We start from the raw sequence: 18,497 nt of genomic DNA, 5'->3' as shown, positions 1-18,497 counted from the left end.
GTCCCTATTGGAAACATTCATTCTGTATATCTGTTAGCAGTGAATTATTTTCTTTTTTTAAAGATTATACTTTGGGGATTTTTCCCTTTATTGTAGTGACAGTGGATATTCAGGAAAGGGGGAGAGAGAGAGGGGGGGTTGATACGCAGGAAAGGGCAGGAGGTCCGAACGGATCCGGTTCCACTGCAGGACCCAGCCTACATGGTAGCTCAAGAATCAGTTTGTTGGCTTAAAGCCTACTGTGAAATTGCGCACAGGTGTCAAAACAATTCACGCCCCGCAGCCAGTGTGTTAACGACCGTTAACCCGCATCCAATAAGAAGAGACATTGCAACAATATTTACAAATACACATCGTGACGCTGGCTGCACAGATCAGGCAGACGCAGACCGCTACGATTGGCTCACACACACATTGTTAAAACCATACGCTGGACGCTTTATTAGTCTTTCTACATGGGTTAGTTAGTACTAGTTAGTAGTTTTTTTTGGGGGGGGGGGGCAGTGGTTCAGTCACTAGGGTTGTTGGGTTGGTAACCAGAGGGTCGCCGGTTCAAGTCCCCATATGGATCAAAGTATAGTAGTGGACTGGTAGCTGGAGAGGAGCCAGTTCCCCTCCTGGGCACTGCCAAGGTGCTCTTGAGCAAGGTAACAAACCCCCAACTGCTCAGGGTGCCTTTCCATGGGCAGCCCCCCCACTCCGACATCGCTCCATTTAGTGCATCTATGGTACTGAGCATGTGTGTAGTTCATGCCTGTGTGTAAAAACAACAGAGTGAAAACATTGTAATTTGCCTTCGTGGGATTATTAAAGTATACATTATTATTAGTATTAATGATCGGGCTGTAATACGTTGGCTATGTAGTCGCTGACAACAGAGTCAATTTCATGGTGGTTGTGGTACAATGGGACATTTTAGCGTCCCGACAGGTTTTTGTCGGGACTCAGGACACGCAGCTCGAAATCTGGACTGTCTCCCGGTCAAACCGAGGTCTGATTCATCTAGTTTTTTGAGAAAATTTGAAACCCTAACGTGCACTGACATCTCTCACTAAAGTCACCCCGCCACTATCCGTCTAACTTACGCTACTCTTGTAAGGGGGTTGCGGTACACCGCACTAGCGCCGGAATTTTCTTGCCTTTAGAACAAATCCATATTTTCTAGCTTTATATTTAGCGTAGAGACATGAGAGTGGCATCTATATTTTCATCTCCCTTTAAGAATAGGCATTCCATATTCCTTTAAACGTGAGGAATATCTGAGAATGCAATAATTAAACCTGCCATTCACAGGACATTTTGATATTTGTGGGTATTCTTTGTATTTGCTGGAGCCACGAGTGCTGATGAATAATTTCACTGAATCCTTTTCACAGTGAAACAGACTCCATCACCTTTTGGGCGGGATTTTCTGAAAATAACATCTGCATCCAATGATAACCACATCTTTCAGTTGATTTCCGAACCACCAAGCAACACATAATTTGCTTTGATTATGATTGCTTCCATCCATCTGGGAGAGAGGATTTTTGGCGTTCAATTGTCATTTGATTTTGACAGAGCACAGCAATGTTCTCCTATAACAGGTGTTGTTTTGGTTATTTCTGACTTTCCTTTTAGATAATTTTCCTTTTCCCTTCTCTTCACAGATGGTGGCAATTTTCGATCTTCCACCATGGACGGTGGCCATTTTAAGTCTTCCACTAACACAGAAAATGGCGGACATTTTAAATCCTCCCCGTTGGAAAATGAGACAGGTTGTCACCTCTCGACATCCTCCTCTTCTCCGCTGGCTTCCACATCAGTTCTGACAACGCCTACTCCGGGTCTAACCACTCCCACATCCGGACTGACCACGCCCACCTTCCCACCTGGTAGCCTATCGGGGAAGCCCATCGCAGTCCAGCAGAAGCCCACAGCGTATGTCCGACCAATGGATGGCCAGGACCAGGCTCCTAGTGACTCTCCCCAGCTTAAACCCCCCTTAGTGACCACAGAGGGATTTAACAACGGTCAGTCTTATGGAGGAAACTCTGGGAATGCCAAGAATAAACTGCCAAAACTGAGTCTCAGCCACGCAGGGGAGGTAAGACAACAACCACTATGACGTATACTGTTACCAGGGTATTTTTTGGGGGGGTTTCAACAGGGGCCTGCCTGGGGCCAGTCACAGACTGATGGCACTATTAATGTAGAGCCCAATAGTTTCTGTGATAACAGAATCATGGACAAAATCTCAAATTTGAGAATTAAAAATAACTGGAGATTTAAAATATGACTACGTCTTTGTTTTCAATCGGGATGCCCCACTGTAACTGTAGCTAAAAAATCGTGATAAAAATATATAAAATGTAATAATTCCCGGTGGCTTATGCCTGGTTTGGGGACACTACTCTAATGCCAGGTGGGCCAGAAGGCTTACAATGCAATGAGGGAAACCCTGATTACTATCCATATCAAAGTCTTTGGTAATAAACGCTGATTATAACACTAAAAAAAAAAATTTCTTGTGATCCATTTTCTTAGTTGGATTGTAAATAGTTTTTTCTCCAGATACCTGCGCAGCTCAGCATGTACAGCGGTGCACAAAAAAATGACAGACTTTACCTTAAAGGTCTCATGACATGGTGCTCTTCGGATGCTTTTATACAGACCTTAGTGGTCACCTAATACTGTATCTGAAGTCTCTTTTATATAGACCTTAGTGGTCCTCTAATACTGTATCTGAAGTCTCTTTTATATAGACCTTAGTGGTCCCCTAATACTGTATCTGAAGTCTCTTTTGTAGGGGGGTGACCAACTTCCACTTTGAAAGCTAGGTGTCTCTCTCTTGTAGGTGGGCCAATTCCTCTGGGCGGGCAAAGCAGAGAAAGGGGAGGTAACCTTGCCCCTTATGACCTCATGGGAACCATAGGCAAGCTGGGGGGGACGCATATTAATGTTAAAAAACCTCAAAGTGATTTTTGTTTTATCCCATGGGACCTTTAAAACTCCGCTCCCTTCATTTAATTTCCTCAGTCGTAATTAATATATAACAGTAAAACTAAGAACAGTAAATGCACCTTTAATTCTTTATTTTGCATTGTTTGAGTATGACAGCATGATATCAAGTTTTATTGGTCAAAACAAATTGAATTAAAAGAACAAAGATGTAGACTAATTGTTATTTGGGTACAATGCCATTAAGATAGTTTGTTTAATTTAACCATATGCACAATCAAATAGTAATAACATGTATTGTTATACCTTTATTCTTAGGGTTTAAATGAATCCATCCCTCCTTAAATGCCTTGACATTACTATAAGGGTATAAATCACACCTACATGGCAAAAAAAAAATCTAAAATCTCTTCATGAGTCGGTTAACAGTGACACATGCTGTCCGTGCTTCTGATGTCGTAGATTTGAGAGCACGTTTGCATTTTTCGCTACAGTAATACCAGCAACTCTCTTTTTTTTCAAAATCCCTTATTATTTTGTTAAACGATATTATGCTGGATATTCACACATTTGGCTAATTGAAATGTCAAATGAATCTGACAGTACCAAACTCCTCCACAATTCTCTCTCTGACTCACTCACTTAGATTCCTGTCCTGTCTCTCTCTCTCTCTCCCCCCTCTCTCTCTCTCCCTCTATCTCTCACTCACTTACTTTCCTTTTCAAAACTGCAAGAAACACCAGGCTTGATGATGATGCGTTTGTGTGCTGTGAAACTGGTTGACAAGCGAGTAGTCATCCATATCGGGCAAGCCAGCTGTTCCTGTGCTTTGATAGTGTGTGTGTGGGTTTGTGTGTGTGTGGGGGGGTATGTGTGTGTGGGTGTGGGAGGGGGGGGGCACTCCAAGTGAGCCCGAGATGGAGCTTTGAGCATATGGCACACCGAGAAGGTAAAAAAGCAAAGGGAGACAGGGAAGGGAATTAAAATGTACTTTACTTTCAACACTTTCTTACCGAGGATGAGAAAGAGAGTAAGCTCAGTCATGGCCGTGAGTGGTTTCCTTTCACTTTGTACCCCCCCACACATCCACGGATGCGCCGTTATCGCCTGCGTACCGCTTAGTTTTCCCTCCTCTCATATTTACTCCGGGGAGAATTTATTGGAAGGAAAATGGAAACTCAATGCAAGACTGAGGCGGAGGAAGAGAGGGGTATGAGAGAAAAAGGGGAAGACTGATTATAGGGGGTGGGTGCGGGGGTGTGGTGGGGGGGTAGAGGACGAGGACAAGAGTAAGGAGGGATAAAGGAAGACAATAACTGACTGATTACGGCACCTTATCACAGCTGTATTTATTCTGATTAGATGAGTTATTGGATGTGTTAAACAGCTTAAAGCTTAAACAGCAAATAGCAGCAAAACGGAGGATTGAAGCTGACAACGAAAGACCAAATGAGAGACTTTGAGAATCCTGCTGCTCACTTCCTGTCAGCGCACGAGGTTAAATGTCCACATTTACCCTTTTGATTATTGAATGTGTGAACTGAAGGTTTGGTATCATAGTAACAGGAGGAACAGTGGTTGTCCTAATGCGCCACATAAGCGCCAGAGCAGGAAAATCCATTTCTGTGGAGTGAATCCGCGTGATTGATTTCCCATTTTAACGACTTGCAAATGAGGTCACGTGTCACGGATGTGTTTGGCGCTCACGCTTCTGTGATTTTTGCGAGTGCGTGTTGAGGGTGTGTTTGTGTGTCCATGTGTGCAACAGGCATTTAAGCTAATGTGGAAGCCTTCTGTTAGCTCTATAGAATTATTGATTTGAGCCAGTTATTCCCAAGTGTTGGTTGTGTGTGTTTGTGAGAGAGGATTGATTCAGTGTGAGATATTGTGGCTGTTAATACTGTTATTTCATCACATTTACAAGCCACCAACAGCATGCCAATAAGAATACATTATTTCAAAGTAAAATTAGAACCGTAGTTAGAGCAAGTTCACTCAAAAATTCCTGTTTCTTATTGTAAATTCCCTTGGAAGTTTGAGCTTTGAGTTTGATACAAGAAGGCTGTTTTCACATTCCGCATGTTAACGCTTCCCTGAGCTCACCTTAAATCTGTGTCCAACACCTGGACATACCAGCAGAACGCATGACATCACAACCAGTTTGGAGCCAATCATTGTCCTCAGAAAATGTCAGAGTGAGGGGCTGTGTCCATGGGCAGCCCCTCGCTCTTCTCCAATTTCTCCAATGCATATGCATTTATTGCCTGTGTGTGTGTGTGTGTGTGTGTGTGTGTTTGTGTGTGTGTGTGTGTAATAAAATGTGAAAAAATGGAATTTTCCCATGAGGGATAAATAAAGTATACATAACTATTATTATTATTCATATAGTTCATCATAGGCAAAGAGTACGCTCAGCATTTCATTGGTTCTTCCGGCTCTTTTTATCCCCTTTTTGCTATTCTAATTGGGACACATCTTTTATTTGTCTTTTATATGTTTTTATATGTTTTTATTTGTCTTTTATATGTTTTTATATGTTTTTATTTGTCTTTTATATATGTCTTTTAATTATAACATGCACCACAAGATTTTTGAGCCGTTTCTATCCCAAAGCCATTACCACACTGAACTCTGAACTGAAAGCACACCCCAAAATACATGCCAGCATGAATCCATTTCTTTATCAACACACTTGTCAGAAAAGGACTTTTATGAAATGGAATTTTAATAACAAACCACTCTTTGACTGCATACATTGGATTGTATGGTAAATTTAATAGGGGAAATGTGAGAATGGATGGATGATAAATAGTAACATTATTTATTCATTTTTTGGAGTCCACACTGTATATAATGGATGTGAACTCTACAGTTATGTCCTGTAGATTTCACAGTAACCCTACTGTATAAGATTTTTTACAGTAGTACTGTAAAAAAATCACAATATAGCTACTGTAGTACTGTAAATGGTACAGTAAATTACTGTATTTTTACTTTTTTAACTTATGTTGTGTTTACTTGTTTTGTATTTTACAATGAATACATACAAATACTGCAAATGGAAGTACGGTACTTTTACTGTTAAATAATTCACAGTAACTTGCTTGCTTGAATGCACCTAAATTTCATTGTATTTTATTTTGTACACTGAAAAAGTATCTATCTATCTGTCTATCTATTTATCTATCTATTTATCTAGAGAAATTAGAACATATGACTTTTGATACCCCTAACTATATTTTTGCATAATGTGTTCACAAAACTATTTTATATATAGATGCTCTCGGAGCTCTCTTTTCTGCACTGCCTATACTTTATATTTTTATATTTTATAATTTTTTATTTCATGTTGACACTGTAAAGGCGTTGCCTCGATCTCGTTGCACAGGTACTGCACTTGTGTATAATGACAATAAAGGCATTATATTTTATTCTATTCTATTATTCTTGACAGTCAAATTGTCAATAAAGTTTTAGTGACATTCAATAGTCTCCACTACATTCTCATCCAGGAGTGGAGTTGGTGTACCGGGGTATTTACGAGGCCCTGCGAGCGAGGCTGCGAGAAGGTAAACATGGAGGTGACAGGTGACATTTCCAACAGCGCTGTGACAAGTTTCATTTACATGTAGTTCAAAGTATAGAGCTGATGTAATTTCACAGTGATTTGAAGGCCCGCTGTGGTGTTTCCATCAGGCGTGTGTGTAGAGGTGCACACAGCGCCTCACCACTAATGTAGCGGTAAATAAGAAGCAGGGTAGACCAAGAACTTCAGTCAGTAATAACCATGAGGCTAACACCAACCAAATCAATTCCGTTCCCAGAGAAAGCCTTCATTTATGCCTTTTTGCATGAAAAGATCTTGCTTTTATATAACACACTAGCTTGGTGTAGGTCAACGTGGGCATTTAAACCTATAAAAAAAATCAACCCAGGAAGCTGGTTTAACAGAATTTAGACGGACTTACTTGCTACAGTATCACATCCATAGGCAGGAAATCACAGGGGGCGTCAGGAGTCAGGGTTGTCCCACCCCCCCAAAACAATCATTTAAACCACACTGTTTATTGTATATAATATATACTTCAAATAATTGTGTATATAGTAAAAAAATACAAAGTCAAACAGGGCAAAAAATGCAGTTTAAGCAAAGACTGTATATTTATGGACAGTGCATGTGTGATTTCATCCATTATGGATATCATTATGTAATATTACGTATTATTATGTATGTTTTGTACTTTTTGGTCCGACCTGTACAAGACACAAGTCGTGTCTGGGTTTAACAAATTAACTGCACCACAAAATCGAATATTTAGCAAAGGGCGACTGGTGCAACTGTCAACAGAAGTTTCCTGGGATGGTTTAGCCGCTAACTTTAGTTCTGGTAGGTTAAACACGTAATGGTGGCATCTGTGTCGCTGCTGCTTGAGGGAAGGCAGCGATAAGTGTTACTCCAAGGTGCCAGATGATGTCATATGCTTTTTTGCAGATTCATTTGCTACACTGAGCATCCTTGAGACGGATAAGCCAGTGCAAATCGGCATCAGCTGTACTGATTTATTGGCAAATACTTGCGGCGACGTTGCATTAAGGTCCATCTGCCGTGGTTAGAAATAGTTATGTCCATTGTAGACATCGTAGTTTGTAACGTTATGTATCCTAAGAGACAGCTTTTTAGAGTGGAGCGTCCTTCTAAAACTACACTAATCAATACTTTTTATTGTATTTAATAGCAGTAAATGACTAATGTAGAAAAGCTGTAGTGATGATCTCAGAGAAATATCACTAGCAACAGGGTTTCAGTCACGCTCATCAGAGCTTATTGTTTTGGTTTTACAGTCCACGTGGTCTCGCATCTCCAGACCTTCCTCCACGGCCCTGCGGAGGAGGTGCTGGCTAGCCCACACAGCAGTCCTGGATGGCAGAAATTATGTGCTCTGGTTTAGTGGCATTTCTTTAAACCAGTTACAATCACTAAGCGCTAGACGGAGCAACGGTGCAATGAAGCTTCAGAATGCACCTGTTTTGGTGGATGATGTGTAAGTTCAAAGGTTGTTTTTAGTCGTGCAACAGAAAACTTTGATGGACAGGTAGTCTAGCTAGCTGTCTGGATTTGCCCTGCAGAGATCTGAGGACCAGTTCACCATAATCCTCATGAATCCGTCAGAGTTCAAAATGCCAACACAAAGAAATCGGACAAAGTGACAGACATCTAAAATAAGAGACATCCAGTTGAATTTCCGGCGGCAACGGAGTCGAACGCTGCCAATGTCTAGACTAAAGCCCACAGCACTTTGCTTTACTGGTTCACTCTCTTTGCTCTCCTCCACCCTGTTTCAAGCAGACGGACCAATTTTCTAGCTGGTGAACATAGTGAAGCTTTTAGCAGATAAAGAGCCTGATATTACCCTAAAGAGTTGGTGGAGACCAAAAACGAGGCTAAAGGGTAGGACTGGATGTTTAAATTGAAACTGAAATTCAATACCTCTAACAGACTTTTATCTATAAAACATATATATAGTAAAGATAGCAGATTTCAAGCATTGCCAAGGGTACAAAACACACTCTCCTAAAGGGGCATTGCCTAGTTTATAGAGTGGTGAACGTTGTGTGGATGGATGAAAAGTTAAATTTGTATAATTTATTAATTCTTTTTGCTAACGTAACATATTTACACAGCTTAAAAATACATATTTAGCATCACGTAGATTAGTTGTATTTGGACGTTCACGAACCTTAGCGTTAGCGTGTTGCCAAATCTCGCGAGCTTTTTCTAAAGAGGTGTGATGTAGGACACGTGATGTAGATATAGGAAATTAAACAGAGTTGGGGTGTCTCGGTCTCTGACGACGCTAAACAGGACTTTTGGGAGTGAGAATGTGAAGTGGTCATATTTGGAACAGTGAGGGAGGACAGGGATGAGAGGATAGACGAAAATGAGAGAGCAGCTTCTACTTACTGAAATGATGCAGTGTCTCTGCAGTAATAAAATATCTAAATTAACCTATTCATGGAAAACTGTTTGTTTTTTTAGCTCTCTGTGGATTCAGAGCCTCGGAATAATTTACTTCCGTCTGTAGAAGTCAACAAATGCTTACGGAAGCTTTGCTTGTTTGCACATTCATTACTGTAACAGCGCAGAAGGATAGTCATGGCAGACGCCGGGGAAAATCGGTTAAAATGTGGAAAGAAGGGTGTGTGTGTGTGTGTGTGTGTGTGTGAAACGACGATGTATAGAAGTACCTTCTCTGAGGAAATAAGGGAGAGGCGAGAGAAGGGGTATACGATATTTTCTCACTTTCAGCAGAACCAGAAGAGAGTTATGAGGGAGTCTGCCAATGCAGCAAACAGCTGGCTTCATTTGCATAATACCCATCAGGCCTCCCTTTCCCTCAGGCTGCCTGTCAACTCACGACCGAGACACACTCTCACACACACCCACACACACACACACACACACACACACACACACACACCATCTTTCACTATATCAGTGCCTATACATTTATATAGGCAGCAAATACCTTGTGGAAACTTTGAGTGGCGATACTGTGTCAGTTAAGTGAATTTAAAGCTCCTCCGTAACTCATGGGAAGCTTTTTAACGCTTTAATTTATTTGATTTTCATCGAGCCGACTAATTGCCTCGTTGAGAGAGGAAGACGAAATCACTTAGCTTTTATGCTGATGATAAAATGATTGTAAAATCGCCTACTAGAAACAAAGAACACAGTCCAATGAATCAAACTACTCTTGAGTGGCTGCGGTAGGACAGAGAAGATGGTGCTCAGGGAGAAAGATATGTACTTCAGCCAAATGGCACAGGGGGAGGTCTCCCATCCGCAAGGTGCTGAGGGGGGGGGGCGTCATCGCAGCAATAGCTGCCCTGTGATAAGAGAGATCACAGAAGGAGACAGGGCTAGTCTCTGTGGGGTTTAAAGTTCAAGATTTAACAGCTAAGATCATCTTCAGGATCGTTAAAAGATCATCTGGCATAGTCTGTCCGTTCTCTGGAGTGGTGCAATGTAACTCAGTCCTTTTTTTTGTGATTAACAATTTTTCTACAACTCAACAACTTTCATCTTCCCCCCGTCCCCGTGACTCCCGTCATCACTACCCACCCTCAAAGAAAAAATGACACAGCAACTACAATATTCCAGAGCAGTCATCAAAATAGGCACCAAATAAACAGATGTGTAATTGAGTAATATCGGTAATCATACACGTCTCTCCCCAGCACAAAGCCTTCTAGGAGCCCTCCAGAAAGCTCAGGTACTTCCCCCATCTTCTAGTGTAGAAATCCAATCTGGCAATGACATTTTTTTCAAATGCCGCCACCCTAGCCATCTCACAAGCACACTCCTGGATTTACGGCATTCCTTCATTCTTTCATCCTCTTAAAGTTATCTGGTGATCATTAAACTAGTCTTGACCCAGCTTCGAACGTGCTTATCTATCTTGCTCAGGATTGGCCCATCTCCCAGAACATATAATCTTGGGCTGAATGGAACCTGGGTCCCTGCTATCAGACATAGGTTATCATATAGCCTGATCCCAAAATCCTGGACCTTATCCCAGGACCATAGGACATGAAGTAATTGGCCATCGTCTGTCACATTGTTACATTTCCAATAACTTAGTGTGTCTTTCTGTTTACTCAGTCTTGTATACATGAAACCTTGCCAAAACCTTAAAACACACATTCCCACACGGTGGATGCAGGAAAAACCGCAGATGAGATGGACAGGATGACCAATATTGAGGACAACTATATTATTGAAGGTGCAATGAGAAGTTAAAGTCCAATAAGTACTTTATCAAACCATATGATTTTTGTCCCAGTCCAGGATAGGAAAGAATGCCTTCATGTTGGATCATCTGGGTCCCCTTACTACACCACGTAATGACGGTGCAATGTCCTCGAGTAGGCACATAGAGACACAGAAATTCCAGTTTTTTATCTTTTATGAGGCAAAAAAGTGGCAGGTGGTCAAAAACGTTAACTTCAGGCGCTGCCGACGGCTGATTATCGGGTTGGTGTGTCACGGCCCTTAAAGTTTCTGATATTTACTCTACTTAAGGATCAAAATTAATTTCTGATATCTGATAATAAATGTACTTAATTGTTCAAAGTAAAAGTAAATTAAAAGAAAACTATGGTTGTGAACTCTTGTGTGGCTTCCTTTTTTAGTAAAGTATACGATTTAACATTTCCACACCTTCTCTAACACATTTTTTTAATTTTGTTTTGTAGTAACAAGTAACAAAGATGCATAGGTAAAAGTTTCCAGAAATATGAACTTACTTGACGCAGGGCTGTAGTACGCGAGTCTGGTCTTGGACTCGAGTCCTGACTCAAGACCGTTTTTCTATGGTCTTGGACTTGTCTCGGACTCGCTAGTAGTTGGTCTCAGACTTGTCTCAGACTCGCTAGTATTTGGACTTGGACTTGTCTAGGTCTCGGCCACTGGTCTTGCCGAATATGGCTTTCGGTCTCAACAAAGTCCAGGTGTCTTTATTATGTTGATAATAATATTGGAGGGAAAGTGAAACTCAAAATGATTGTCTTGATACTGTCATGCATAAGACCTTATTTTCTGTCCTGTACTCGGTCTCGACTTGGACTCAAACCTTTTTGGACTTGGTCTTGTCTTGGACTCAAACCTCTTTAGACTCTGTCTTGAATTGGACTCAACTAGTCCTGGTCTTGGACTTGTCTTGTACTCGAAAAAAGGTGGTCTTGACTACAGCCCTGACTTGACGTATACTTGTACTTTACTTGAGTCTTTTCTTATCATGCCACTTTCTACTTTTACTGCAATACATCTCAGAGAGAAATATTCTACTTTTTACTTCCCTACATTAATCCGACAGATTCAGTTATAGTTTATTTTCTTACTTTATACATTAAGACTCAGCACACAAACAAATGTAATTGAAATTTTTTTTATTACAAACTTTGCAACAATGTAACTGCCTACGAGTCCAGCTATAATTATTAACACTTCGTTGATGGACGGAACATTTTGGACCGTCTCCATTTTCTAAAATGTGATTTTTCTGCATTGAGTGCTTTTACTTGTAATACTTCTTGAATTTTCATTTTTTTTACAGTGTGGTATAAGTACTTTTACTTTAGTTAAGCATCCAAACACTTCTTCCACCACTGATTCTCTGTGATACTGAGTTCATGTGAATAAAGTGGTTTTAGATAACAAAGTGGTGATGTTATGTCATGTTTTGCAAAGATGTACAAGCAGAAAAAAATCCAATTGCTGACAATGTCAAAAGTACATTGCTAAATTTCTCTTTACATTTCACAGATTGCTCTTTTCCTAAGAGACAAGGCGTGTGGCATACACACACACACACACACATAGTGTGATTGCGTCTGTCACAGAGCAGTTAGTTATTCAGCGATGCTGTTTTATAACAGACTGAATATGATTTGAGATTAACTGTTTACCCTGAGGATTAACATGATAGCTGTGTTGGCTGGATTAGCTGCAATGATCAGCATTTATCTCTGCTGTCACTTTAAGAGGCTGATAGTGTGTATTATCACCCCTCAGAGTGCTGTCATCTCTCATATTTGGTAAATCCCCCCTTCACACCTCTTGAATTAGACATTTTTCAACAGGCTGGTCAGATGAAATTGCTGTTATTTCATATTTTTCAAGCCACGCAACGCCAGTGGATCTGAGGTCTGCGGTTCAATCCGGGGCGGGCTCCAGAGCTTGGCGCACATCGGCCCGCGCTGACCATTGACCAGGGGGTCACAGCAGTCAATCCCTGCACTTTTGCTTCAGCTTCCACATCGCCCGCTCTAGTGATTTGTTTGCTCAGTGTGCCAGTAGTAGCATGTACCCGGTGCCATGGGTTCACACAGTCAGGAATTTAATTCATAGTTTTAAGACGCAGTCGTCTGTGAAATGTTATTACAAGAATTATGAGCTGTGGGAGAAAAAAGTAAAGAACTCCCGGCTGTCCTAATCCGTAGACACCTCTCCTATAAAATAATAAACCTAGCTATCGTTAGCTATCCTTTTGGTTGGCTACATTGGCACATGTTAGCAATGACACATCATAGATATAAATAATATGGGCCATCTCAGGGTCCCCTCTTCTTTTCTTCAACCCTCATGTTGTCCTTGGGTCAAATTACCCAATTGTAATTTCCCCAAATTTCAATTCAATTCAATTTTATTTATAGTATCAATTCATAACGAGTTCATAACGATTCAAGAGTTATCTCAAGACACTATACAGATAGACCACACTCCAGAATTTACAAGGACCCAACAGTTCTAGTAGTCTCCTCCAGAGCAAGCAACAGTGCGACAGTGGCGAGGAAAAACTTCCTTTTAGGCAGAAACCTCGGTCAGACCCATGCTCTTGGTAGGCAGTGTCTGACGACCGTTTGGGGTTAGAATGAAGAGTGGCAATAACAAAAATAACATGATTGATTCCACACAATGCTCTTTGGCAAGTACAAATCTCTACTTTCATTAATTTTGGGGCGTCTTTTTCAATTTTATAGCAGTTGAAAAAAAAATTGAAGTGCATTTGAAATAGTATTGAGTAAAAGTTGACATAATCCAGTCTGTGATTGTCCATTAACATCCATTCCTTTGATTTTAGTCAAATAATTCCTATTTTTTTGCTTTTCTAACTCAAACATAAGGGATAATTTCCTATAAATTAGGTTTATTGAACATAAATTCCAAAATTAGATAAGAAGATAGAAGATAGATAAATAGAAGATAATAGAGTTGAAATCGTCAAAAAAAGTGACATACATTGACAAGGGGTTTTTCAAGCGTTGAAAAAGGGACAAGAAATTGATAAAAAGCCTCAACAAAAGTGTTGATTTTTCAATTGGCAACTGTAGAAAGGGAGACAACAGTTTCCTTTGTGTGTTAGTCCCTGGTAGTTAGCTTACGTCAACAAAGTAAGCAGTTAATGTTGGCTAACTAACTTAAATACTGCGTTCCAGGCAACCCGTAACCCGTGTTTTCTCGACCTTGTACACGTGAAAGTGCCCTGGAACGGCAGTCAAACCTGTAACTTACTACCCTTGAACTCGTACTAGATCATTCTACTCCCAGTTACAGTTTTTGACGTCACACACACAGAAAACAACGATGGCGACTCCTGTTGCTGCTGTAACATCGCCTGGTATTAACGGTAAGAAATAGAAATAAATATAAGTAAATAGTCAACGGGATTCCGCACATTGTAATATTGTACTACTAGAGGTTATGTTTATAAATTAATCCCAAAATATGTCTGCGACTAGAAATCGCTAGTATCAGCAAGTGCTAGCTAGTGCTAGCTAGTGCTAGCTAACATCAACGTTAGGTAGCCGCTAGCTAACGCCAGCTAGAAGGGTTTGTCGCGACTTTGCCTGGAAAGCTACCAATTTGTGATTTGAAGTTGTAATTTACGGGCTGAAAACTGCGTTCGGAAGCATAACTTATGTGCTAAAAAGTTAGCATTACGAGACAAATCTCTTAACTTGTTCCCCGATATGTGATAAAGTTTATTAACGTTAACTTAAAACCTAAACTTTAAACATTAAATTTCCTTCGGGATGACAAAAGTATCTATCTATCTATCTATCTAGGCACTAAAAGGACCAATACCAAACTGTAAAAATAATCAATTCTAAGTAAAAGTCCTGTAATCAAAATCTTACTTTATTAAAAGTAGAGAAGCATGTGCAGCTAATACATCCAAAAGGAAAAGTGCCTGTTTATGTAGAGTGGTTTCTTTGAGAGTATAATAAAGTATGTTATTGAATTATTAGTATTGATTTATACATAAGCAGCCTTTTGTTGTCTGCCAAATAAAGTGGATTGCCCACTCTTTTCTGAAATATAGCTTTTTTTCATATTGTTTTAGTGTCATATCCATGTAAAAGGCTTTAAGCTGTAGGCTACTTGACATAATACATTACAGATCTCATTGTGGTGATTGAAACTATGTAATTGAATAAAAGAACGATGTCATTTCTTTGGAATATCCCCAGATTATAGATTATTTCCAAATGGAAACTTTTTGCTGATTGATATGTGATTGATACTAACAGGCTGCACTGTTTGAATGAGATGATACTAATTTCCCAGGGTGTTAAGATACTAAAACATCCCGAGTTGTTGTTCCATTCCACAGGGTACATAAACAGTACTCCCGGATCCCTGTTCAGGGAATTTTGTTTAAAGGATCTTCCCTCTACAAAATTCCTCCAGTTTATGTCTGGTGCTCATAAAAATATGGTAATAAAAATCTTTATTACTCCTGGCGTTACAAAACAATACACAGAGAAGCCCTACTGCTAGCTCTTTAGTATTATGCATTAGGTTCTGATACAGGCCACTGACTGTTCCAAAGTGTGTGTGTGTGTGTGTTAGTGCCTCTTAATAAAAAATAAAAAAATGCCCCGCTGGGCTATGCGTTGCCAGTTTGCCAATCAGAGCATAGCCACAATATGCAAATCACACATGGACGTGAACACACACACACACACACACACACACACACACACATACACAGACAGGAGCAGGCACACACAGGCGGGGGTAGAAGGAGTGTTTTGATCTACCAGGGCCATTACAGACATTTTAAAATCCTATGAATATAAAAAAGAGAGAGGGGGAGAAGGATGGAAGATGAGAGTGATGGGCGAGAGAGCATCGTAGAGACAGGGAGGGAGGGGAGATATGACCGGGGAGGAAAGTGAGAGGAGACAACATTTTCTGTTTCTTTTTTCTGTTTATGATTTAGTTCTGAACGGGAGAATGCATCAGAGAGATTACATGGAAGATAGACGATTAAATGGCTCACGCAGTCTTTCTCTGTCAATTTTTTTCTCAGTGTTTTATATTGTGCCTTGATATTACAGGAGGCTTGCAGTGAGCGATGAACCTCGGTCTGAGATTTATGGAAATGCTCAGTATCAATAAACATGAAGCGCGATTGGTTGATTAAACGACAAGGCATCCTGCAATCAGAACAAATGCCTCGTCATTATGCAGCCGGCTACTGCGCTGATGATTTAAATGGACATTAATAAAGGAATAAACAGACAGTCACAAAGCCAGCAAACAACCATGAATGATGACCAGCGAGACACCGCTGTTTGGTGCATGTGATCAATTATTAGATGGCAGGCACCAACTCATCAGTTTATAGGAAGACTGAGAGGAGAGGGAGTTTAGAGATATAGAAAACAAAGATTTCAAAGTGCCTTTATTAGACCTTTTTCAGAGAAGAATCGCAATCCACAAAAATCTAAAACCAGAGAAAAAAATCCTTAATAAAATGAAAAAAACTGCAAAACCTGTCAAAAAATTAAAAACAATGTGCCTTAGTAATACAACAATTAGCCACCAGCTATTTAGGATGTGGGAGGAGATAGGAGAGGAGTTAAGCGATAGGAAAGAAGAGTTGATAGGAGAGTAGTTAGTATAGAGGAGATAGGGGAGGATATAGGAGAGAGGACAGGAGAGAAGATATGAGATGGGGAGGAGAAATAGTATATAGGAGATATAGGGGGAGAGAGGAGAGAAGTTGGGAGATAGACAAGAGGATATAGGAGAGATGAGATAGGCGTTAGGACAGGAAAAGACGTAGCAGAAGAATTATGAGATAGGAGAGGAGAAGAGGAGATAAGGGAGGATACAGGAGACAAGACAGGAGAGTAGATAGAATAGTAATTAGGACATAGGAGAGGAGACAGCAGAGGAGAGAGGAAACAGGAGAGGAGATAGAAGGGGAGAGAGGAGACAGGAAAAGAGAGAGGAGATAGGAATGGAGAGCAAAGACAGCAGAGGAGAGAGAAGATAGGAGATATAGGCGGAGGGAGGAGAGGAGTTAGCAGATAGACAAGAAGATATTGCAGAGAGGAGAGGAAAAAGGTGGTAGGACAGGAAAAGGGACAGCAGAAGAGTTGTGAGATAGGAGAAGAGGAGATAAGGGAGGAAATATGAGACAAGACCGGAGAGTAGATAGATGAGGAATTATATAGGAGACAGTAGAGGAGACAGTAGAGGAGACAGTAGAGGAGGGAGGAGACAGTAGAGGAGAGAGGAGACAAGAGAAGAGAGAAGAGATAGAAGAGGAGCGGCAGCTAATAGGGCGATTAGGGGGGAGGAGAGCTGCTGTTGAGAAAAAGACTTTGTGTTGGATTATTTCTTGTTGGATTTCCTCTCCTTAGGAGCTTACAGAGAACCAGACGGTGTTTTACACCTCAGCTCTTAACACCCCCAAATCCCCTAATTTAGACTTAAACTGCAAAGATCGAGAGAAGAAAAAGACTGGAGGATGAGTGAAAGAAAGGAAAGTGGGAGAGATACAGAGAAAGGGAGAGAAGAAAAATAAAAAAGAGGAGTCAAGAAGGAAGATTAAGGGAGAGAAGTTTTCATTTACAGTTCAGTTTCTCCTAAAGTAATACCTGGAATAAACGGGAGAAGCAGACAAAGACAATACTTTAAGTCCACAAGAGGGTATGTAAATATAAATATCTAATTGTAAAGGTCCCATGACAGGGTGCTCTTTGGATGCTTTTATATAGACCTTAGTGGTCCCCTAATACTGTATCTGAAGTCTCTTTTATATAGACCTTAGTGGTCCCCTAATCCTGTATCTGAAATCTTTTTTATATAGACCTTAGTGGTCCCCTAATACTGTATCTGAAGTATCTTTTATATAGACCTTAGTGGTCCCCTAATACTGTATCTGAAGTCTCTTTTATATAGACCTTAGTGATCCCCTAATCCCGTTTCTAAAGTCCCTTTTTATATAGACCTTAGTGGTCCCCTAATACTGTATCTAAAATCTCTTATAAAGACCTTAGTGGTCCCCTTATGCTTTCTCTGAAGTCTCTTTTAAATAGGCCTTAGTGGTCCCCTACTGTATCTGAAATCCCTTTCCCAAAATTCAGCCTTGGTGCAGAATTAGAGCCTCTAGAGCCAGTATGTGCCATTTCTGAGTCTGTAGCCATTGAGCCGGAGGGGGAGGGGGCTTGGGGCCTTGACCAACTGCCACTTTTCTCAATTGAAAGCCAGGATGTCTCTCTCTCATGGGTGGGCCAAATCCTCCGGGTGGGCCAAGCAGAGAAAGGGGATAACCTTGCCCTTTGTGACCTCATAAGGAGCAAGGTTCCAGATCGGCCTATCTGAGCTGTCATTTTCTCAAAGGCGGAGCAGGATACCCAGGGCTTGATTTACACCTATCACCATCTCTAGACACTTGGGGCCGTAGGCAGGCTGGGGGGACGCATATTAATGTTAAAAAACCTCATCAAGTGACATTTTCAAGCCATGGGACCATTAAAGAGCTACTTCTTCCGGATTAAGGGAAAGCGCATTTCATTGACACTAAAGTGTTCAGTTTGTGTTGTGTCAAACTAGCTGCACCTGTCATCCTGTGAGTGTGTCTGCATCGACATGGCATGAAATACTGCCGCAGTGCTATTGGCTGCAGTGTCCCCACACACACACACAAACACACACACACACACACACACACACACACACACACACACACACACAC

At 40.8% G+C, this 18,497-nt stretch overlaps 1 protein-coding gene across 2 annotated transcripts in view; it reads left to right on the top strand.

Moving 5' to 3' along the window:
- Window positions 1-18,497, top strand: part of aff2 (AF4/FMR2 family, member 2) — a 210,102-nt gene that overhangs the window by 70,768 nt on the left and 120,837 nt on the right. For both annotated transcript variants that reach the window (XM_034883341.1, XM_034883340.1), the window contains exon 4: window positions 1,650-2,086. In XM_034883341.1, the coding sequence (XP_034739232.1) occupies window positions 1,650-2,086 (437 nt within the window). The remainder of the gene's footprint in view (window positions 1-1,649; window positions 2,087-18,497) is intronic.

Source organism: Etheostoma cragini, chromosome 10 (assembly GCF_013103735.1).
Source record: "Etheostoma cragini isolate CJK2018 chromosome 10, CSU_Ecrag_1.0, whole genome shotgun sequence".
Classification (NCBI taxonomy): domain Eukaryota; kingdom Metazoa; phylum Chordata; class Actinopteri; order Perciformes; family Percidae; genus Etheostoma; species Etheostoma cragini.
The sequence above is the reverse complement of the archived record's forward strand: the minus strand, read 5'-3'. Positions and strand labels throughout refer to the sequence as shown.